Here is a 23438-nt window from a genome sequence, read left to right as displayed (position 1 = left end):
CCGCCCTTACCTTGATTTTCTACATCCTTCAGCGGGTCCACTCCTGGAGAGAGGATAAAGAACATGGGAGTGGATGGTCCTGATTCTTCAAATGAGGCTGCAAAGTCTAGTGCTCTTCCCAGCACGTATCTGCTTCCTAATTTTTCTTCAACAAAATCTCTGCCAGAAAGATACAATGTCCGTATGTGTTTACCAGTCACAAAAGAAATGATACCATCAGAACAACAGAGACCTAGAGAAATAGAGAGGTATGTTCCATCTCACAGGTTTGGTTGAGTTAGGACAGGCTCCAAGTTCATGTTTACTAAGTCAACACCATTTAATATCACCTGTGCTGTGATGTGCCAGTCTGCTCCACTAGATCAGAACTACTTCAGAATGGCCCAGCCACCCTGGCCACTGTTGACTGTGTGAAAGCCAAGTGTCCTGCCTTTTTACCTTGCCAACCAGAAGACTACCAGGACCAAATGCCTTCTGAAAAGCTGCAGGCAACGAAATCCTCTATCCTGCACAGTTCTGTGATCTTCCTTCCCTACTCAAGATGTAAGACTTGCCAGCCTTCTATTCTTTTATGGTCCTTAACTCTCTGCCTTTTATTATTATTATTATTATTTCATTGTATTATTCCACATAGTAATGTTCATTTTCAGAGTGTCCAGAGTAACACCCTATTTTCTCCTCAACAAAGTCTTGAGGTTGCAATCACTCTGACCATCTGGTCTACTTTCTGGTCTCATGTTTCCCCGCCACAGAGACATTTCCTCCTGTGGTATCCTTGCTGGGGCCTGTTCTCCTACATCAGAACTGGGAAGTGAGAGCACCAGTCTTCCTCACCAATCATTACTTTTCTTCTCATGTGGTTCCACTGAGACTCCATTTCCCCCTGGTGATGTCACCATTACCCCTATCTAACAGTGTCATGGATTAATCCCTTGTTCTTTCTACTCTTTTTTTTTTTTTTTTTTTGCCTCCAGGGTTATCACTGGGACTTATAGTGTCTACACTATGAATCCACTGCTCCTGGAGGCTATTTTTCCCCTTTTGTTGCCCTTGTTGTACTTGTTATTGTTATTGTTGCCATAGCTGTTGTTGTTATTGGGTAGGACACAGAGAAATCGAGAGAGGAGAGGAACACAGGAGGAGAGAAAGATAGACACCTGACACCTGCAGACCTGCTTCACCACTTGCAAAGTGATCCCCTGCAGGTGGGGAGCTGGGGGCTCAAACCAGGGTCCTTATGCCGGTCCTTGTGCTTAGCGCCACGTGCGCTTAACCCGCTGCGCTACTGCCTGGTCCCCTTTTCTGCTCTTTCACTGAGCACGTGCTCACTTGACTTATGGACTTCCTCTTTACTAGTCTGGTCCACATCAACACCGCTCCAGACTTTTAGGGCATCTCCACCCTGCCGATAAGATTCCTCATGCCTACCTGTACAATTCCTTTTCTCTCCCTCTAGTCCCAGCTACGAATCGGTTTCTCATTAGTAACAATTGTGTGACCTACAACCCCAGCAGCCTGATTCCAAAGCCACAGCCTCTGCCTCTATAAAATCTTAACTACAGCTCCATCTTTCTATCTCTTTGTGACGAGAGAGATGCTCTGTCTGCTGTGGATAACCTTTCGGTTTGCTTCCCATTATCTCCCACCAGATTAACGGTGACCAGCATCCTTCTCAGAGCTGTTATCAATGAGCGCCTTCTTCCAAAATGGCCACTTAGATATTAGGAAATTACTGGTGGGGTCTGGGCAGTGACGCCCTGGGTTAAGTGCACATAGTATGAAACGCAAGGACCTGAGCAAGGATCCCGGTTTGAGCCTCCGGTTCCCCACCTGCAAGGGGTTTGCTTCACAGGCAGTGAAGCAGGTCTGCAGGTGTCTGTCTTTCTCTCCCCCTCTGTCTTCCCCTTCCCTCTCAATTTCTCTCTGTCCTATCCAAGAAGAAATGGAAAAAGTGGCTTCCAGGAATGGTGGATTTATAGTGCCAGCACCGAGCCCCAGGGAGTCTCTCTCTCTCTCTCTCTCTCTCTCTCTCTCTCTCCATATATATATATTAAAAAGCAATTACTGGCAAGCACAGAACAACAGGTTTCTTGGGATTTTGTATGTTGGTGCAAAGGTTTCAAGGACTATTAATACAGAGATTTGGAGCTGAGTCCTACTGGCTTGGGCCTGCTGAGGGTACCCCCTCCCCGCCTCACCCTACCTGTCCTGACACCCCCCACATCAGTCTTTTCCTACCTCATAGCATAGGCCATCCTGTCAGGCCGCATGGCTCTCATCATGCAGAGGCGCTGAAGAGCTGTCTTGTTCTTCCACTCCTGTGGGAATTTCTCCTTCTCTGGGCATTCTGATTCTACAAACTTTTTCCAGCTCTTGGCAGATCCTTCAATGTCCCGATCCAAATTAAAGAACTCTTCCATTGATGAAAGTGCCTGGAAATGTCAGATAATCTAGCTCTGAAAGGCCGTTTCTCAAGAAAGCAATACATCACATTTGGGGCATGTGTGTGTGTGTGTGTGTGTGTGTGTGTCTGTGTGTGTGTGTCTGTGTGTGTCTGTGTGTGTGTGTCCCATTTTGGGGGTGTGTGCAAAGAGATATGATGGCATCCTAGAAACAATAATTGTCATTTATACTCTTCTTGTAAACCTGGTATCCTTTCCCAGGTCAACTCAGAGAAGAGACAGTTTTATTTATTTTCTCATTTTTTTTAAATTAATTTTTAAAAAATTTCTTTATTGGGGAATTGATGTTTTACATTAGGCAGTAAATACAATGGTTTGTACATGCATAACATTTTCCAGTTTCCATATAACTATACAACCCTCACTAGGTTCTCTGTCATCCTTTTTGGACCTGTACTCTCCCCCTTACCCACTCACAAGTCTTTTACTTTGGTGCAATACACCAATTCCAGTTCAGGTTCTACTTGCGTTTTCTGATCTTGTTTTTCAACTTATTAGTATTATTATTTTACCAGAGCACTGCTCAGCTCTGAATGATGGTGGTGCAGGGGACTGAACCTGGGACTTTGGAGCCACAGGCACAAGGGTCTCTTTGCATAACCATTATGCTATCTACCCTCTGCCTAAGACAGACTTTTTTTTTTTTTAATCAGGTTACCTTTCAGTACATAACTCCAGAAATACAGAAGGTTTACAAAGAAAGCATTTGGGTTACTATCAATAGCAAACACTGAGGGCGGGGATGGGGTTGGGAGGGGGTAGATAGCATAATGGTTATGCAAAGACAGTCACATGCCTCAGGTTCCCAAGTCCCAAGCTCAATTTTCTGTACCACCATAAGCCAGAGCTGAGCATTGCTCTGGTAAAACAAACAAGCAAATAAAACACTGAGAAACACTTTTTGAAGGGCATTACATGCAACAAGGGACAAGAAATGTGGGGAAAAGCCCACTGTCTGGGAAATCCAGGTCATCTTCTCCATGAGGATGTGAAAAGGCTGACCCCAAGCCCCCTCCTCATGGGAGGGGTGGCAGACAGGTCCTCACTTGACCCCATGACCCCATGACGGATGGAGTTTTCCAGATTGGCAACTTTCTTGCACATAACTCCTCGTTCCTTTTGAGCAAAGGCCATAAATTGCCATATATGGCCAATTGAAACCCACCGCAAATATCCTGGTTTTGCTTAACTGCCCCTTTCCTCCCTGCCCTGAGGTGCTCGTGATTCACCTTTAGAGAAAAGCCTGCCTATGCATGGCAAGCTCATGACCAGACCTTGTAGGGCAATTTCCCAGTAATGAAAAATCACCTGATAGATGAAGACTTAGCCCTGTGTTGTGTGTGTGGCTTGATGATTACCTTAACCTTTTCCTAACCCTTGGGTCTATCTACCTGCTTGTACCCCCAAATAAATGAGTTGTCTCTCTGAAGCTTCTCCTGGAGGAAGTCGTGATTCCTCTCCGCACACTCTTCCTCATCAGCAGGGTCCCCAGGACCCCTGGGGTGGCCCCTCTCCCCCTCCTCTGTGATCACCGGCCAATGGCAGAAGAGAACTGGCCCCCCCACAAAGAAAGAATGTGAAGATTTTCTTATCATGAAGCATCCTCACTTTAAGTCCCTCTATTCTTCTAACCCCATGGGCATTCTATCTGCAATTCTTTTCATTTCTTCTCTCAAAATGTCTCAGCCAGACATTGGTTTGGTGAGTAAAGGTCACACCTTACTGTGTCTGAGGTCCTGGGTTTGATTCCTGGTTGATAAGAGCCATGGGGACATCAGCAAGGTTCTTCCATGGATGGGGAGCTGTACTTTGGGCCTTTCCCCTTCCTCTCTTTCTCTCTTTTAATATAGAATATAAACTGAGGTCAGGGAGATAGATCAACAATATAATGCACATAGGCAGAGCCCTGGGTTTGATTCCCAGCACCACATAAAAATTCCTGTGGCCCATAATGACCTTGGGTCCATACTCCCAGAGTGTTAAAAGAATAGGAAAGCTATCAAGGGAAGGGATGGGATATGGAGTTCTGGTGGTGGGAACTGTGTGGAGTTGTACCCCTCTTATCTTATGGTTTTGTCAGTGTTTCCTTTTTATAAATAAATAACAACAAAAAAAATCTGCGGAAATACTGACTTTGTGCTAATTCCAACTGAAAAAATTTCCAAGATTCTTGCTTCTATAAGGATTCATTCCAAATGCATAGGCTGGCTCATGGAAGCTAGGAGGAGGTCTTGGGATATAATAGAAGGTAGTGAGAATAGAATAGAGAAGCTTTATCGATGATATGAGGGAGATAATACTAGAGAGTATATATACTTGACCTGGCCTTGCTTAGTCTTCCTTATATATGCACAGCTCTGGGTTTGATTCCCAGCACCACATAAAAATTTCTGTGCAAATACTGACTTTGTGTTAATTAAAAATACACCCTATTTTTGTCATAGGGATTCTATGACTTCCCAGCTTTATCCTGACCACACAGAACAGGGAATGCGGTGTGTAAGGTGGCGGAGGAGAGGCCAGGAGATGAGAGATGAGAGTTCTGGTCCCAGTGCTACCTGTTATGAGCCTTTTTATGACTTGGAGCCTGTTTTTAAAGCTTTGTGGGTTTTGATTTTCTCATTTAGAAAATGAGGCCAAGTGATGGTTGTCTGCACAGCTCATAATCTAATGTAGATATGAGCACCTTCAAGACTCTAAAGGCCTCCCCGGTGCTTTCTCTGGGTACCGATAGTTATTGAATTGCAATTGCTGGTTTACTTGTCTGCTACTCCCACAAGATTGTGAGTTCCCTGTGGGCAAGAACTTTATTAGGCATCTTTGCGTGCCTTTTGCCTATCCGGCTTCCTGGCACACAGGAAATGCTCAATTAATCAAGTTTAACATCTGTATGCCCAGCAGGAGGGCTCTTGACAGGCTGAGAAACACTACAACTGCTGTAATTATTTCTCTCTGTGCCGAGGAGTTAACTTCCATCTTTTTGCAGGCAGTCACTTCAGCCCTTCTTCCCAGCTTGCATCTGCACTAACACTTCTGCTGTCCCACTACCCCCTCTGGTGTCACCACAAAACCGAGCAAATTACACTGTGATCAGGGCTCCCAGCTGCCATGACTGGGTCTGAAACATACTTTCTTGAAGCTGGGGCTTGAACACAATTGCAACATTTAATCTTCCAAATGAGGGGAAGGGATTTTTAGCTTTCTAATAAGCTAAATGGAAATGACTAATTAACCTAATTACATTCGACTGTGTAGCAAAATACAACTGTGCTCAATTGGCATCCAGAGTGTGGTAGTGAGGGGCCCTTATGAAGGCTAACAAAGGCATGCATCACAGATGAGGTTTTCTAATGAAGATTAGAACATGCCCATTACCTTAAAGTTGAGCACTTGATGAGACTTAAGACAGTCTGCACAAAGGATCCTGACAAAAGCAATGGCTTATCACAGGTTCCATTCATTCGCTGCTTATTAAGTTCTTCTAGGAAACCTTCCTCATCAAATAGAATGTAGATTTTTTTTTCTTATCATGTCCTAGTCAATTATTCTTAGGCTTCATACATTGTATCCTGTTCCACCTGCTCACAGCCTGCACCAACCTTGACCCTCAACTGGGTGGGGATTCTTCTTTGCTGATCCACAGAACAAACTCACAAAAACAAACAAACAAACAAACAAAAACCTCAAGGCTCACTTATTTGCAAAAGCCTTTGAATGCAAAGGCGAGCATAAGGGGAGTCGCTTCATAGGTGGTGAAACAGGTCTACAGGTGTCTGTCTTTCTCCCCCACCTGTCTTCCCCACCTCTCTCCATTTCTCTCTATCCTATCTAACAACGATGACATTAACAACAACAATAATAAATACAACAATAAAAAAACAACAAGGGAAACAAAAGGGGGAATAAATATATTTAAAAAATTAAAAGAGATAAGCAAAACACACACACACACACACAAGCAAAGCAAACAAACCCACCCAGTGACAAAGGAAATGGAATGAAATTGTGTGGTAGCTTTTGAGTTGCTACATAAAATGAAAGCAGTAAAAAAGAAAAAAAAAGAGCTTTTGGATCATTTACTCTTTATGGCTTTTGCTGCAATGGACTTTGTGGAATAATATAGACAAAGCAACTGGATTTGGTCCAAATGGGCAACTCACAGATCCTGAAAAATTTACTTCTAAAGGGCCAGGGTAGATAGCACAATGATTATGCTAAGAGACTCTCATGTCTGAGGCTCCAAGTCCCAGGTGTAATCCGTCCCACCAACATAAGCCAGAGCTGAGCAGTACTCTGGTAAAAAGAAAAAAAAATTCTATGAACAAATTCTATCAGCTACATCTCATCAGCTAGAGCAATACACTTCTATATTCACCTTATATTAGTGATTAATCATCACGACTGTGATGGAGTGAATCGTAGCCCCCATCACTAACTTTGCAGATCTGTGAATGTGACTTTATATTTACAAATGGGGTTCTTGCAGATGTAAAACAGGTCAGACAAGGGCACCAGGCAGGGATCCTATACCAGATGACTAGTGTTCTAAGAGGAGGACAAGAAAAGCAGGTACACGGAGGGAAGGCAGCATGTGAAGAACTAGAATGGAAACTGCCACAAAACAAGCAATGCAACCAACGGGGTCTACAGTCAACAATATTCATGCACATTTCCCCACATTTGGGAGCTACTCTCTTCTCCCATCCAGCTTCCTAGCCCTTTCCCCAAACATGACATCATCACCCCAGACAATAACTTGGATCCACCTGCATATCAGAGGTCAGGCGCAGACAAAAACTAACATAGTCATGGGCCCTTTGGAATATACCTGAAATAGACCTACTTGCTATTTCCAAAATGGAGACCCCAAATCTTCATCTGCAATATTCCAGCCTTTAGGTTCATGATTAATCAACAATTTGTATGGCTTTATATGTTAACTCTTCTTTCAGCCACCAGGTTCCAGATGCTTCCACGATGCCAACTGGACTTCCCTGGGCAGATGACCCCACCAATGTATCCTGGAGCCTCGCTTCTCCAGAGCCCCGCCCCACTAAGGAAATAGACAGGCTGGGAGTATGGCTCGACCTGTCAATGCCCATGTTCAGCAGGGAAGCAATTAAAGAAGCCAGACCTTCCACCTTCTGTACCCCACAACGACCCTGGGTCCACACTCCCAGAGGGTTAAAGAATAGGAAAGCTATCAGAGGATAGGATGGGATAGAGTTCTGGTGGTGGGAATTGTGCCCCTCTTATCCTATGGTCTTGTCAGTGTTCCCATTTTATAAAAAAAACAAAACAGAAAACAATGCCCAGAACTCAAAATTAGTTAAGTCATGGGCCCCTTTGAGTATGACTTAAATAGACTTCCTAGCTTTTTCCAACATGAAGACCCCAAATCTCACCTCTTCTTTTACCTTTAGGTTTTTGATTATTAAGCAATTTGTTCTGCTTTGTATTTGTTGGTCATCATTTCTCCTTTGGCTAATTCTGCTTCTGTTTCTATCCATGTCATCATGCCAGGTTCCCCTGCATTGTTTAATGCTGTGGTCTATTTACATAATCATTGTTTTGTCTGAGACTCACCTTGCCTGCAGGGTATTGGTTTAATCCCCACTGGTTAGATGGAAGCTTTCTATGTTCTGTTCCTGCTCTTTTTTTGCTCCGCCCCCTCTCCTAGTCATTTCCTTTCCCCTTGCCACTTCTGGTGAAGAAATACATAAAAGGTGATGTATCTGATTAATAACGAGGGCATTTGTGCTCCTGCTCAGCCATGAGTTCCTGGTCGTCTCTCTCCCGCCCACGAAGCTAGCCCGGCAATATCTTAATGCTTTTCAGCCACAAAGTTGCAGATCTACCATGATGCCAAACTGACCTCCCTGGGCAGACAACCTTACCAATATGTCCTGGAACCCCACCTCTCCAGAGCCCTACCCCACTAGAGAAAGATAGAAACAGGCTGGGGTTATGGATTGACTTGCCAATGTCCATGTCCAGTGGAGAAGCAATTACAGAAGCCAGACCTTCTACCTTCTACACCCCATGGAGATTTTTGGTCTGTACTCCCAGAGGGATAAAGAACAGGGAGTCTTCAAGTGGAGGGGAGGGCATATGGAATTCTGGTGGTGGGAATTGTATGGAATTGTACCCCTCTTATTTCACAATCTTGCTGATGAGTTATCAAACTACACACACACACACACACACACACACACACACACACACACACACACACAGAGTGAGATGCCTAGAACTCTCTGAAACTGGAAGAGACAAGAAAGGATCGTCCTCTAAATGCTTTAAAGGAAACACAACCCTGTCAAAACCTTGACTTCAGAGTTCTAGTCTCCAAAACTGTGCATGAATATATATATATACATATATATTAGACACATATACATATATATGTATGGAATATATACTACATACATATATCTATATATGTATGCAAAGTCATTCAGTTTGTGGTACTTTACTATAGAAATCCTAGAAACCACATAAGACAGCCATACTCACGGATAGTTCTCATTTGCTGAAAATTTCTTATATGCATTACATAGGTCCTATGAGGTAGGCATTGCAAAAGTCAGTTTATAAATAAGGAAATAGATTCAGAGGAATGAGATAACAAGTTCACACTTGAACTTAAGCTCAAGAATGTCTGATTCCATGTCTGTGATGTGCTAGTTCATTTTCATTACTTCTCTAGTTCTGCAAATGGGCTTATTCAGAACTACAGTCCAGAATTTAATTTTTAAATTTTTTTATTATATTTTAATTTATTGGATAAAGACAACCAGAAACCAATAGGGTAGAGGGAGATAGAGAGGGAGAGAGGAAGAGAGACACCTGCAGTCCTGCTTCACCACTCACAAAGCTTTCCCCCTGCAGGTGGGGACCGCTAGCTCAAATCTGGATTCTTGCACATGGTAACATGTATTCAACCAGGTGTGCCACCACCTGGCCCCCAGAATTTAATTTTTATAACCCATCAGACTGTTATTATTATTCTCAAGCCCTAAAGACACACTATCCAGTAAGGCTGTCAATCACCATATATGAATATTGAGCAAATGGAACATACTTACTGTGAGTTAGATTGAGGGGCTAACTTTTTTTGGGAAGGGGGGCCTAACTTTTTAATTGAATTTCACTTAAAGTATTTTTAAAATTTAAGTATAGATGGGGCCCTACTCGGGGAGTCCCGAGATTCCCAAACAGACATGATGGGCCTAGACCTCAAATAAATCCCTCTCTTCATTGTTACCAGTTATCTCTATCAGGAACAACAAAATAGACCCCTTTGTGGGCCCCCGTGGGACCTTGCCCTCAACTTGGATCAACAAAAGTCAAATCACATCCTTATTATTTAGGTTAGGGATTAATAAACTATAAACTCTCTGGCCCAATATGGTTTATTATCTGTTTGTAAATAAAGTTTTATTGGAACTCAGCCATCGTGGTGTGGAAGACTATGGAAGGAATAGCTATAAGTTATGATATCAAGAATAGAAATGGAGTTTCCCTTGAATTTCCTCAGATGACTCATTTGGAGGGGCCAGTACATATGAAAGTGATTTAGTTTTGAGCTTTTGTTATAAAGAAAATCTACTCGGATGTCTCTAAAGGTGATTATGCCCAGTGATGAGTCAATGCCCTAAGGTTGCATGCTGCATGATTCCATTTACATGGCATCCTTGAAGTGGTAAGATTTTATGAAAGGAGGGAATGGGCGGTAGCACACCAGGTTAAGCGCATATGGTGAGAAACACAAGGACTGGAGTAAGGATCCTGGTTTGAGCCCCCCAGCTCCCCACCTGCAAGAGGGGGTCACTTCACTGACATGAAGGAGGTCTGCAGATATCTATCTTTTTCTCCTCCTCTCTTGATTTCTCTCTGTCCTATCCAACAACAACAACAATGGCAACAATAACAACAACAAGGGCAACAAAATGAGAAAAATGGCCTGAGAAGCAGTGAATTCATAGTGTAGGCACTGAGCCCCAGTGATAACCCTGGAGGTAACAACAACAACAACAACAACATTATGAAAGGAGAACTGACTGTGTTAGAGTAGGGAAAAAGTTGTGGATGTAAAAGGATGAAATTCTGTGTATCTTGACTGTGTTGGTGATTACACAAACCCTGGTGTGATAAAGAACACAGAACAGGTGCCAGCCACTAGTGAAATCAGAGTAGGAAAATTAGATTGTATTACTGTCAGTTTCCTGGATGTGATAATGCACTTAGAGGATTGCAGATACGACCAATAGGGGAAATGGGCCCATGGGGAATAACTATGATTTCTAATGACTGAGGACTTCTGTGCCGGGCCGGGCTAGCTTCACGGGCGGGAGAGACACGACCAGGGACTCATGGCTGAGTTGGGAACGCAGTTCAATCTTTATTCACGAGCGGGGATGCAGTGCAAGCTAGCTATCTCTAATCACAATCCTGTCCTGTATATATCTCTTGAGGCAGAAGTGTCAGGAAGAGGAAGTATGTAGGATAGGGGGTGGGGAGAAGGAAAAAGGGCATGAACCAGTGGGGATTCAACCAATGAAAACAGTGATGATGTAAATAGACCACAGTGGCAAGCAATGCAACAGAAGGGGTCTTAGAAGCAGAATTTAGAAGCAGACCAATACTTCTGGAGGCATGGCGATGGGCTGGTAGATGATTAGTGTGAGCTCACATTGTCTCAAAAAGAGTGAAAAATAGGGTCAGTAATATTTAGACTTATCCTTTGAGATATGAAACATCTATAACGTGCTATAGTGGAGGCTGCAGTGGATGGCAATGGTAGGACACATGCTTTGCATGAGCAAGGCCCTTGGTTTAATCTCTGGTGCCACATAGAATGGTGGAACGGCGATTTCATATTTCTCAGTAAAGATTGCATTATTATTATTATTTGCCAGATTAACTTTGTTTTCTTTATTGGGGGATTAATGTCTTACAGACAACAGTAAGGTCACATTATTTTAAAAATGGAAAAAAAATAAATAAAAGGCTGACAATAATCACATTACTATGTATGAGGTCCTGGGTTCAAGTACTATCTCCTTCAATGCGGTTGAAGGAGCTTCACAAGTGAGGGTGCTAGTGCTTCAGATATCTCTATTTCTTTCTGTCTCTAGCATATAAAAAGAAAGGAAAAAAAAAAAGAAAGAAAAAAAAAGTGGCCACCAGGAGCAATGGATTTAGTATGCAGACACCAAGCCCCAGCCATAACCCTGGTGGCCCGAAACCAAAACAAACACATCCCAAATGCAACAAACATGGGAGATGATAGATGAGATTACTTCTATACAGAGGCTCTTTCTCACTCAGCACCAGGACCTGCTGGGTTTGCCATTCACGTACACAGAGACTGGGCCTGGACTCTCTGAAGCTGAAGTTCATTCAGTCAGCATTCATTGTGGGGTATCATATCAGGTTCTGTGATTGTGGGCATGGGTCTCTACTGAAAGGAATTTAGCCTTAAGTGGTCATGATAGGGAGTCAGGTTGTAGCGCAGTGGGTTAAGTGCAGGTGGCAGCAAAGCTCAAGGACCTGTATAAAGATCCCAGTTCGAGCTCCCAGCTCCCCACCTGCAGGGGGAGGAGGTCGCTTCGCAGGCGGTGAAGCAGGTCTGCAGGTGTCTATCTTTCTCTCCCCATCTCTGTCTCCCCCTCCTCTCTGCATTTCTGTCTGTCCTATCTAACAACTGCGACATCATCAACAACAACAATAAAAAACAAGGGCAACAAAAGGGAAAAGTAAATAAATAAATATTTTTTTAAAAAGAAACACTTTATATATATACAAAAAAAAGTGGTCATGATAATCCCAGGTAGAGGTACCTCCTGATTGGAAGCTTAGTTAGGATTCATGTGGAGGGAGTAGGGCGGTAGAACAACGGGTTAAGCGCACGTGGCACAAAGCGCAAGGACCAGCACAAGCATCCCAGCACTTGTTTCAAGCCCCTGTCTCCCTACTTGCAAGGTGTGTGTGGGGGGATCCCTTCACAGGCGGTGAAGCAGGTCTGCAGGTGTCTATCTTTCTCTCCCCCTTCTGTCTTCCCCTCCTCTTTCCATTTCTCTCTGTCCTATCTAACAACGATGATATCAATAAGAACAACAATAATAACTACAACAACCATAAAAATCCACAAGGGCAACAAAAGGGAAAATAAATAAATAAAAAATATATTTTAAAAAAGAAAAAGGATTCACGTAGAGTCTAGGATCTCACAAAGGCAGCTGTATTCCAGACCTAGAAAGATAGCTCAGCTGTCAGAGAAAGCCTCAGGATCTCACTGTTTCCCTTGAATTCAGGAGGGAAGGCCTTTATGTCAGCACACACCTGCTCCCTCTCTTTCAAGATTTTCCAGTAGGTCTTGGGAGGGTGAGCTGTGTTGTAGGGGTCCAGGCAAAGGGACAGATCCATGTCTAACACAGTCTCAGGCTTCCACCCTGCTGACTATACAGGAATAAGTGTTGAAGAAAAACTCCCAAAGATAAAAACTTTTTCTAGTTTTTTTTTTCTACTGACCTTAATGCCACCCCAGGCCTGATGAGAGAGGAAGTCCACTGGGCTGGTGACTCCGGTCTGCACTGGAGATCGAAGAAGGAAATCCAATTCTGCTGCTCCAACTTCTTGGTTCATGAGCAGAATCTGCCCCGTGGAAGAAAAACACTGATCTTTTTTTTTTTTTTTTTCTAGTATTTTTTTATTCCTTTTTGTTGCTCTTGTTGTTTTATTGTTGTAGTTATTATTGTTGTTATTGATGTCATCATTGTTGGATAGGACAGAGAGAAATGGAGAGGCGGGGAAGACAGAGAGGGGGAGAGAAAGACAGACACCTGCAGACCTGCTTCACTGCCTGTGAAGCGACTCCCCTGCAGGTGGGGAACCGGGGGCTCCAACCGGGATCCTTATGTTGGTCCTTGCGCTTTGCACCACGTGTGCTTAACCCGCTGCGCTATGCCCGACTCCCTTTTTTTTTTTTTTTGTTGTTGTTATCTGGTGGGAATCCTGGGGTTCTGGAATCTTAAGGGTTGTTATTCAGTGCAATTATTGTTGCTCCTAACTGTAGAGACTTGCCCATTGCTTTTGATTGTTGAAAGAGAATGAAGTAGAAGAAAGCATGAGGGCCCAGATCATTTCTGTGTGCACCTCTTTTCCCTCATAGATCAGCATAACTTAAACATGCATAATTAGTGAGCAAATATCTTAGTTTAAATGCATTTTGCTTAGCATATGTCTGCAAACTGAAATGACCATATCCATGGTCATTTGAGACTATCAAATTAACAGATGATGCAAAATGAAGGGGGAGGGCAGGTGGTGCACCTGGTTAAGCGCTCTCATTACAGTGTGCAAAGACACAGGTTCAAGCCCCTGATCCCCACCTGCAGAGGGAAATCATCATGGATGGTGAAGCAGGGCTGTAGGGGTCTCTCTCTCTCTCTCTCTCTCCTCGCCCTGCCCCTCTCAATTTCTCTCTGTTTCTATCCAATAATAAATAAATAAAGTAGAATTCAAAATGGAAGTGCATACATGAATTGATAATACTTGTAGAGGTTCCAGAATACAGGAAGGCCAGCAAATAAGGATGGAGGATGACTCTGATCAGACTTTCTATAACTGAATTTAAGTTGGGTCTTAGAGAGAAGCTGAGGATTGGGAGTGTTCAGACAGGAAGGTCAAAGCCTTTTCAGAAAAGGGGTGACTAGAAGGGGAAACAGTGAGGTTGGCAGCAAAGAGTGAATCACTTAACTTGTTCAGAGCTAATGATTCTTTAAATTATTTTTATTTACTTGATAGAGAAAGAAAACCATTGGAGGGGAATAGAGAAGGAAAGAAATAGGAAGATAGCTGTCGTCCTTTCCCTTTCCCTCTGCAGGTGAGGACCAGGTGGTTAAGCACACGTGTTACAGTGCACAAGGACCCAGGTTCAAGCCCCTGGCCCTCACCTGCAGGGGGAAAGCCTCATGAGTGGTGAAGCAGGGCTGCAGGTGTCTCTCTCCCTCTCTATCTCTCCCTCCCCTCTCAATTTCTCTCTGATTCCAATAATAAATAAAATTAAAATTACAACTTAGTGAATTTGAGAGAAATCTCCAAGGAGAAAACACACTGGAAGTATCAGAGGTGGTAAATTCTTGTAAAATGAGATGGAAACACTTATGAGGTGAGAAGAGTGAATGCTAGTGTTGGAAAACTCCTGGAGTCTGAGGAGATAGGTGGTCTGCAGGAAAGCAGACGGTGCTGGGCCTCAAGTTCAAGCTACTGGAAGGCATGTACAGTTTCTTGTGCAATGCAACACGTGTGCTCAACCAGATGTGCCAACACCTGGCCCCTTTAAAACTGAGAGTGGAGGGGGGAAATAGAGAGGGAGAGAGAGAGACACCTGCAGCCCCGCTTCACTGCTCGTGAAGCTTTTCCCCTGCAGGTGAGGACCAGGGGCTTGAACCTGGGTCCTCACGTACTGTAATGTGAGCGCTTAACTAGGTGCGCCACCGCCTGGGCCCAACTTCTTATCTAGAGGGGATGACTGGAACATTCAATTTGGAATCCTAAATGTGATTGAGTAGTGGAGGGGACTCTAGCAAAGTTCAAGAACATTGAAGTACCTAGTTATTGGTAGGGGGCATCTCATTTCCCCCTTGGACTGCCTGTATGGATAGTGGTGAGCGCTGGAGGGCTACTTGCAAAGGATATTAGGGTCAGCAAGGAAGTGGACAGCGACGGTGAAGCACGTTTGTCCTGAACAGGATAACGGTGGGGGCAACAGGCACGGTTCCCCCACTCCAAGCATGGTATGTCTGGTCCCCCCCCCCAAGCACCTGTTGTCTGTATGTACTATAGGAAGTGAGATTAATTAATTAAAAGAAAGTTTCCTTATACCTGCTGACTGGGTAATATATATATATATATATATATTCCACATTTACCTGAAAAGTGAGTTGGGCAAGGTAGGTCAGCTTGTCACACTCAAAGAGCCCACGGGTGGTGTACTGGTACACAGAGAAGGTGATGCTGTCTATGAGGTTGGTCACTCGTTCTGAGAGGCTTTCGCTGGGGATAGCTTTTTCCACAGCCTTCTGGAAGACGATACTGAAAGCCTGGGGGCAGGAGTTAGGAAAATGGTAATTTTCACAGCTCTTTGTGTATGTAACTAGAGATCTTACCTGTGAAGAATATTCTAATTTGCCCATTACAGAAATGTTTTTTCCTAGCATGTCCTGCCAAGAAACAACAGTGGCAACAAGAAAAAAAAAGAAAGAAAAGCTATTAGCTCTCTTCAGAGTTTGCTCCTATGAATGATTATGTTGTCACCGAGTGGGCAGAGCTATGCAACGTTTTCAATGCTAAAAAAATTAATGTCCAGTGACGAAAATAATTAAATCCAACGAGCCCTTGTGGATAGCGATCTGCATACAAAGTAAATAAAGCCAACGACAATCATAAAAGAGAAATTCTTGAACATAACAGGAACTCAATATTTTACATGATTTACATTTTCTTTTGATAATGATCAAAATCTCACATTCTTTGTTCTTCTCTGGAATAACTCTAATCATCTCATGCTTTCTCTTACACATTGTATTTTCCCCCTCATGGACAACAATGGTGAGAGCATAGCCTGCTCTGTTGATTATGTCTTCTGAACCAGACATGATGGGTATGAAATGATCAGAAGTTAAAATCCTATGATCCAAACTTCCATGGTTTTAAATGTGCTTATTGATTCTAAAAACAAATATTAGGACTGCTATGTTTTTAATGTGCTACGAATACAACAAATGACTAAAGATAATAAAATTCAAGATCTAATCAGACCTTTTTAGTTCTTGGTGATGACGATTTCCAGTCTTTATTTTCCTTTTGCAATTTCCAGGAGAAAAAAAAAATCCTCCTTTCTAACACTGAGCATTTGAATCACACATAAGATTTGAGCCTCAGTATATCTTTATTTGCAAAAAAAAAAAAGTGAGTCCCCCCCCCCCATTTCATAGTTCATAGGTTTTACAGTCTTCTTCATTCAGCTTGAATTATCTTAGAAAAATCTTCTGTTCATCTGGAACCCCATGCATCTTGTTGTTTACTCTAAGGTTTAGATCGGAATCATAGCTATTAACTAAAGTCTGATAATGTCTTCCTAGTGCCACACTACATATGGGAAATATGGGAAATTTCTAGCTGCAGAACAGGTCCACTGAGACTGTTAGTTTCCCGTGGTGATTACTATGACTCTTCTCCAAACTGTGTATCACAGTGACAGTGATCGTCATAGAGAATCTCTACTGACCAAGTTTAAACAAAGTTTAAAAAATTGTGGTCCAGGAAGTGGCACATTGGATAAGGCATTGAACTCTCAAGCATGAGGTCCTGAGTTCAGTTCCTGGCAACACATGTACCAGAATGATGTCTGGTTCTTTTTCTCTCTTTCTCTGCTATCATTTCTCATGAATAAATAAAATCTTTATATATATAAAACAAAGAACAAAGCGAATCATCACAATTTAGGTAAAGATCTAGAGGAAAAAAAATTAAAACCTAGATGCACTTAGCTTTTTTTTTTTTTCTTACAGTAACTTTTGACTTCTCTCTCTTTTCCATTCTATCCTAGTAAAGACCTCTGTCCTTATCTTCCTTGTGGTGCTTGAATAGCCTCCCAGGGCTAGGTTTGCTGTCTAAGGTCGCTTCCTGTCCTCTTCAATCCAGAGGGTCTCACTGAGGCTCTAACTACCTGTGTTGTTGCTCTTTCTGAGCCCCTATTCAATATTTTAGATACTTTTTATCTTCTCTTTTTTAAAAACTTTTTATTACCTTTATTTATTTATTGGATAGAGTCAGCCAGAAATTGAGAGGGAAGGGGGTGATAGAGAGGAAGAGAGACAGAGAGAGACACCTGCAGCCCTGATCCGCCACTTGTGAAGCTTTCCACCTGCAGATGGGGACTGGGGGCTCGAACCTGGGTCCCTGTACAGTGTAGTGTTTTTACTTAAGCAGGCGTGCCACTACCCACCCCCCTCTTTTTTAAAAAATATTTTTAATTATTTCAAATTGTGAGCTTTAAGGGTATATTTGTGGGGGCTCTTACTCTTACTTTTTAATCTTTTAAAATATATATACTTAAATATATATTTTTATTATCTTTATTTGATAGAGACAGCCAGAAAATGAGAGGAAGGGGGAGATAGGGAGAGAAACAGAGAAACACCTGCAACATTACTTCACCACTTGAGAAGTTTTGCCTTTGCAGGTGGGGACCGGGGGCTTGAACCCGAGACTTTGTGCATTGTGATATATGTGCTCAACCAGGTGTGACAACACCTGGCCCCCTTACTTTTTTATCTTTTCCCCAGAGTCCAATCTAGCTGTTCACATAGACACTGAAAGGATCTGATCAGTGAGTGATGACGTTGTCTTGCTAATGAGCTCAAGAGTTCAGGAAAAGGACAAGGTCCACTCTGGAACAAACTCCAGTGCCTTGAGGATCCATCTGGGACTGTGGAAACTAGATACCCATCTAGCCATTAGCTCCAGTGGATTTTTGTCATCTGGGATGTGAGATAAGGGCCGACAAATCTTCCAGACTGTCATCAGAAACCAGAAGTTGGGACTCATGTGCAGTTATTTAAATCTTATTTGTTTACCCTTGCAATTAATGAAAATATCTGAAGACATCAAAAGCAAAGCAAAAAGACCAACAACTCTAGTTTGAGTGATCTATGATCTCATTGTTTCTTCCCTTGGTGAGCTCTCTGAGAAATGTAATTCCCCAGCTGTGCATACAATACTGGCAGCTATTATATTCTCTGATTCTTTTTCAAATTTTAATTTATTTTTTTTTTATTTTCTTTTCTAACCAGAGCACTGCTCAACTTTGGCTTATAGTGGTGCGGGGAATTGAACCTGGGACTTTGGAGCCTCAGGCATGAGAGCCTCTTTGCATAACCATTATGCTATCTACCCCCACCTCATCTTCTTTCACCCTTTAGGAGAAGCCATAGAGCTCCAGTGGAGCAATTGGTTAGTGCATGCGGTACTTATACAGGAAATGCCAGTGAGATGGCTTATTCAGCGCACTCTGACAGTCGGCAAGCATGGCTTGTTAAATTTCCTGGCTTTTACCTGGATTTTGAAAACAAAAGCTAGGATTCACTTAAATTTTTTCCTTCCCTTCCCTTCCCTTCCTTTCCCTTCCCTTCCCTTCCCTTCCCTTCCCTTCCCTTCCCTTCCCTTCCCTTCCCTTCCCTTCCCTTCCCTTCCCTTCCCTTCCCTTCCCTTCCCTTCCCTTCCCTTCCCCTCCCCCCCTCCCCTTTCCTTTCCTTTCTTTCCTTTTCCTTCCCTTCCTTTTCCTTCCCTTCCTTTCCCTTCCCTTCCCTTCCCTTCCCTTCCCTTCCCTTCCTTTTCCTTCCCTTCCCTCCCCTCCCCTCCCCTCCCCTCCCCTCCCCTTCCCTTCCCTTCCTTATTGCTTTTTGTTGCCCTTGTTTTTTTACTGTTGTAATTATTATAATTATTATTGTTGTTGATATCATTGTTGTTGGATAGGACAGAGAGAAATGGAGAGAGGAGGGGAAGACAGAGGGGGGGAGAGAAAGACAGACACCTGCAGACCTGCTTCACCACCTGTGAAGTGAACCTCCAGCAGGTGGGGAGCTGGGGGCTTGAATCAGGATCCTTGAACCGGTCCTTGTGGTTCACACTATATGCACATCTTAAATTTCATTTTAACCATCTTTTAAGTTTCCCTTTTTATAAGAAAACTATATTTTGAGGATTTTTTTGTTTATGTAAAACAGCAAATATTTGTATTTTAATATGTTCCTGCTGAAAATAGACTGAATAAAAAAGTTGTACTTCCTGCCATATTGGCCTATCTATAGCTTCCAGTTTCCAGAATACCTCTCTCTCTTTTTATTTCCCCTATTTTTATTTGACAGGATAGAGTGAAATTGAGAGGGGTGGGAAGATAGAGAGGGAGAGAGATAGAGTGACACTTGCAGACCTACTTCACCACTCGTGAAGTGCCTCTCCTACAGGTGGGAAGTGGGAGGCACTCATCCAGGTGCACCACTGCCCAGCCTTCAGAATGCCTCTCCTTTCTCTGCCAGAAACATGAACAGTAAGATCTAACTCCAGACAACAAAGGAGACCTTGAAAACACCACTGGATGGCTTTTCTCTAAATTATAGAAAACATCTAAGTATACCATTGTTTTAGTTTTTTTCTTGTTTTTCTAAAATTTTTTTTATTATCTTTATTTATTTATTGGATAGAGATCGTCAGAAATGGAGAGGGGAGAGAGAGATAGAGAGACACCTGCAGTCCTGCTTCCCCACTCATGAAGCTTTCCCCTTGCAGGTGGGGACCGGGGACTCGAACCAGGGTCCTTGGGCACTGTAACATGTGTGCTCTACCAGGTGCACCACCACCCGGCCCCTTTTCTTGGTTTTTTTTTTTTTACATATTTTTGTGTGTTTTTTAATATTTATTTTATTTATTTATTCCCTTTTGTTGCCCTTGTTGTTTTATTGTTGTAGTTATTATTGTTGTTGTCGTTGTTGGATAGGACAGAGAGAAATGGAGAGAGGAGGGGAAGACAGAGAGGGGGAGAGAAAGATAGACACCTGCAGACCTGCTTCACCGCCTGTGAAGCGACTCCCCTGCAGGTGGGGAGCCGGGGTTCGAACCGGGATCCTTATGCCGGTCCTTGTGCTTTGCGCCATTTTCTTGGTATTTTTAAAGCCGCTCACTTCAGCTTCTTCTCATTAAGCATTTCAGTTTGCTTTCAGTGATCAAGCTGGTCAATTAACAGTTGCTCTTGGCAGTTTTTAATAACAATATGGGGATTCAAAATTTACCATCTATATAAATAGAACCTCTAATGACAACACCATCTTTTATCAGGAGGCCATTGCTGCAAAACAACTTAAAACTTTGTTTTTCTAGGAAGAGTCACTGTGTAAGTTTTCTATGATTCTCAGAACTAAGGAGGTTACATTATAGCTACTAGACTTGTACTAACTTTAGTCCAGTTATTAAAATTTTTTAATACTTTTATATGGTGCATTGATCTGAATAGAAGGCTAAGTACTGGATTTTATTATTATTATTATTTATTTTTAGCACAAACTGACAAATAGATTCTATCTGCAGAGCCTCTGAGGTGAGGGAGGGGATTTTGGAAATGGTGAAATGTCTTCTCCATTTACCAGAGATTCCCTGATTTCTCAGGTTTTTTTTTTTGGGGGGGGGTTTTGTCCTTCAACCTTTGACTTAGACTATTTAGATTATAGAGTGAGATATGTGTTACGAGTATGTGTGTGTTCCCCTCACTGTGTGTACATGTGCATGTGCATGATCCATTGGAGAAAACAAAAAAAAATGGGTTCAGAAATATTCAGAAACTGTAGTCTCTGCAACTATGGTCTTTTGATGAATGCCTTAGGGGACATGATATACTTTCAGAGATATGCTTAAAATTATAGAGATTCATTATTTTTTTTCACGTGTCAGATAACTTTAGTCAGCACTCTGGATTTGCTAGCATCTTTGAAATATTTCAGCGGCTAGAAAGGAGTAACTCTGGGGATATTAAGTAATAAGAAAAGTAATTTCAAGCTGGTCGGTGACTATCGCCTTCTTTGCTCTGTGACCCATACCAAAGGCAAGCATCCTTGATGGTTCATACTGTGTTTTAACCTCTTTGGTGGAAGAGATTACTCCTGATATTTTTTGGTATCTTTCATCATCTTCACTAGGCTCTGTAACTGCCAGGCCACAAGTGCTTGTTGCATCAGGGAGGCTGAGATGTGCAGTGGCATCTCCTTCCATACAAGCCAAAGAAGCTAGTGAGTTATGTGAAAGGATCAATTGAAAGAGGTGAGGGCTGTCATACTGGTCTAAGGAGATACTCTCCTGGATTTTATCATAGAGCTCGCTCATAACTTAAATAGAACCTGGTAAGCTCCGACAGAGTACTGCATTGACCATGGTCTCCTCATTTATTATGATTGGGCAGAGACTCCTAGTGAAAGTCACCTTGAGAGAGAATTGGTACATTGGGTGGATCTTGCTGAGGTCATTCATGATGAAGTAGAGGACAGAGGCTCGAGCAGCTGCTGGCCGATAATGCTCCCGGGCCTCATTGATTTTCACTTCTGTTACCTTGGCTTCTTGGACCTGTTAGAAAAATAAATAATGATTCATTGTTAAAAAACCAACTAGAATGGAGGAGTCGGGTGGTAGTGCAGCGGGTTAAGCGCAGGTGGTGCAAAGCGCAAGGACCGGCCTTAAAGATCTGGGTTCAAGCCCCCGGCTCTCCACCTGCAGGGTAGATGCTTTACAGGTGGTGAAGCAGGTCTGCAGGTGTCTATCTTTCTCTCCCCCTCTCTGTCTTCCCTCCTCTCTCCATTTCTCTCTATCCTATCCAACAACAATGACATCACAACAACAACAACAACAAAGGGCAACAAAAGGGAATAAATAAATAAATATTTAAAAAAAGAAAAGAAAAAAGAATATATATAAACAACCAGAGCTTCCCTGAAAATTAAGCTTACCTCTGTATGTGGGTACATTTGTTTGCATGTGGGGTGAGGAGATTAAAGGGATCGTGATTAAGGGGTTGGAAAGCTACCCTGGGATTCCTTAGAAGAGTCATAGTGAGAAAGGAAGTGATGCAATTCTAGTCTATCATAAAGATGAGGCTGAGACTTCCCAGTTGAGAAATATCATATAAGAGCTCAAGCTTCATTTCTAGCAAGAATGAGTTCCCGGACACACAGAAATATAGTTAATACTTGAAAATAAACCAGGGTTCCAGGTTGTGGGAATCCAGTTAAAGAAGCATGATATAATTACTCCACTTTAAAAGAGTTAATATATAATTTCCTAAAGATTGCTTTTAATGGAATATTCTATTCTCAGTCAACTTCTTATCAGAGTTAAAAACAATAAGAGATTTGGGACAGGGAGGTGACTCAAAAGTAGAGTGCGCCAACATAAAATCTTCAAATCTCATCAGCTATACTCTTACCTTTAGGTTCTGATTACTAAACAATTTGTTCTGCTTTATATCTTAATGCTTTTCAGCCACCAAGTTCCAGATGCTGCCATGACACCAACCTGACTTCCATGGACAGATGACCTCAATAATGTGTTTTGGAACCCCACCTCTCCAAAGCCCTCCCCCCACTAGGGAAAGATAGAAATACAGGTTGGGGGTATGGATCAACCCATCAAGGCCCATGTCCACTGTAGAAGCAATTACAGAAGCCAGACCTCCCACGTCCTGCACCCCATAATGATCCTGGGCCCATATTCCCAAAGGGATAAAGACAAGGGATCTTTTCAGTGGAACTCTGGTGGTGGGAATTGCACCTCACTTATCCCACAATCTTGTTGATCATTATTAAGCCACTAATGAAAAATAGTAGTAGTTTAAATGTAAAGAAAAAAAAAGAAGAAGGAGCTGGGTTTGAGTTCCAAGCCACCACATAGGAGAAGCATGCAAAATGACGTTTCCTGAGCAGTGGAGTTGTGCTATGCTGTCTCTCTTTCTCTCCCTCTCTGTCTCTCATCTTCTATCTGGAAAAAAAACAGAGTGGTAGAGTCATGTAAGTATAAAGTACCAATGAAAGCCTCAGTGGAAAAACAAAATCATAAAAATGAGGCCCAGAGGGGGTGTACCCAACAGAGTGTACAAGTCACCATGTGAAAGGACCCAGGTTTAAGCCCCTGGCCCCTACCCTCAAGGCAGGAAGCTTCACAAACAGTGAAGCAGTGTTATAGGTGTCTCTCTTCACCTCAGTCTTCCTTTACCCCATTTCAATTAATCAATAGAAACTATAAAACAAAAATGTAAAAAATAACATGAGACTTAAATGTCAGAGAGAGAGAGACTACAAGAACATACTACAAATGCACTCCTCAGTATGACTGACTTGTGCTTCAAATTCCATCTCAGACTCAGATTTT

The 23438-nt window shown here is 42.6% G+C and overlaps 1 protein-coding gene across 1 annotated transcript in view; it reads right to left on the bottom strand.

The window, feature by feature from the left end:
* The window catches only part of DNAH9 (dynein axonemal heavy chain 9), a 340864-nt gene that overhangs the window by 47307 nt on the left and 270119 nt on the right, over nucleotides 1–23438 (bottom strand). Inside the window, exons 57-61 of the mRNA XM_007522773.3 lie at nucleotides 21501–21641; nucleotides 15401–15571; nucleotides 12999–13121; nucleotides 2239–2432; nucleotides 11–159 (exon numbers count right to left, since the gene is read on the bottom strand). Of these exons, the coding sequence (XP_007522835.2) occupies nucleotides 11–159; nucleotides 2239–2432; nucleotides 12999–13121; nucleotides 15401–15571; nucleotides 21501–21641 (778 nt within the window). The remainder of the gene's footprint in view (nucleotides 1–10; nucleotides 160–2238; nucleotides 2433–12998; nucleotides 13122–15400; nucleotides 15572–21500; nucleotides 21642–23438) is intronic.

The sequence above is a fragment of the Erinaceus europaeus genome, chromosome 12, assembly GCF_950295315.1.
Source record: "Erinaceus europaeus chromosome 12, mEriEur2.1, whole genome shotgun sequence".
Classification (NCBI taxonomy): Eukaryota; Metazoa; Chordata; class Mammalia; order Eulipotyphla; family Erinaceidae; genus Erinaceus; species Erinaceus europaeus.
The sequence above is the reverse complement of the archived record's forward strand: the minus strand, read 5'-3'. Positions and strand labels throughout refer to the sequence as shown.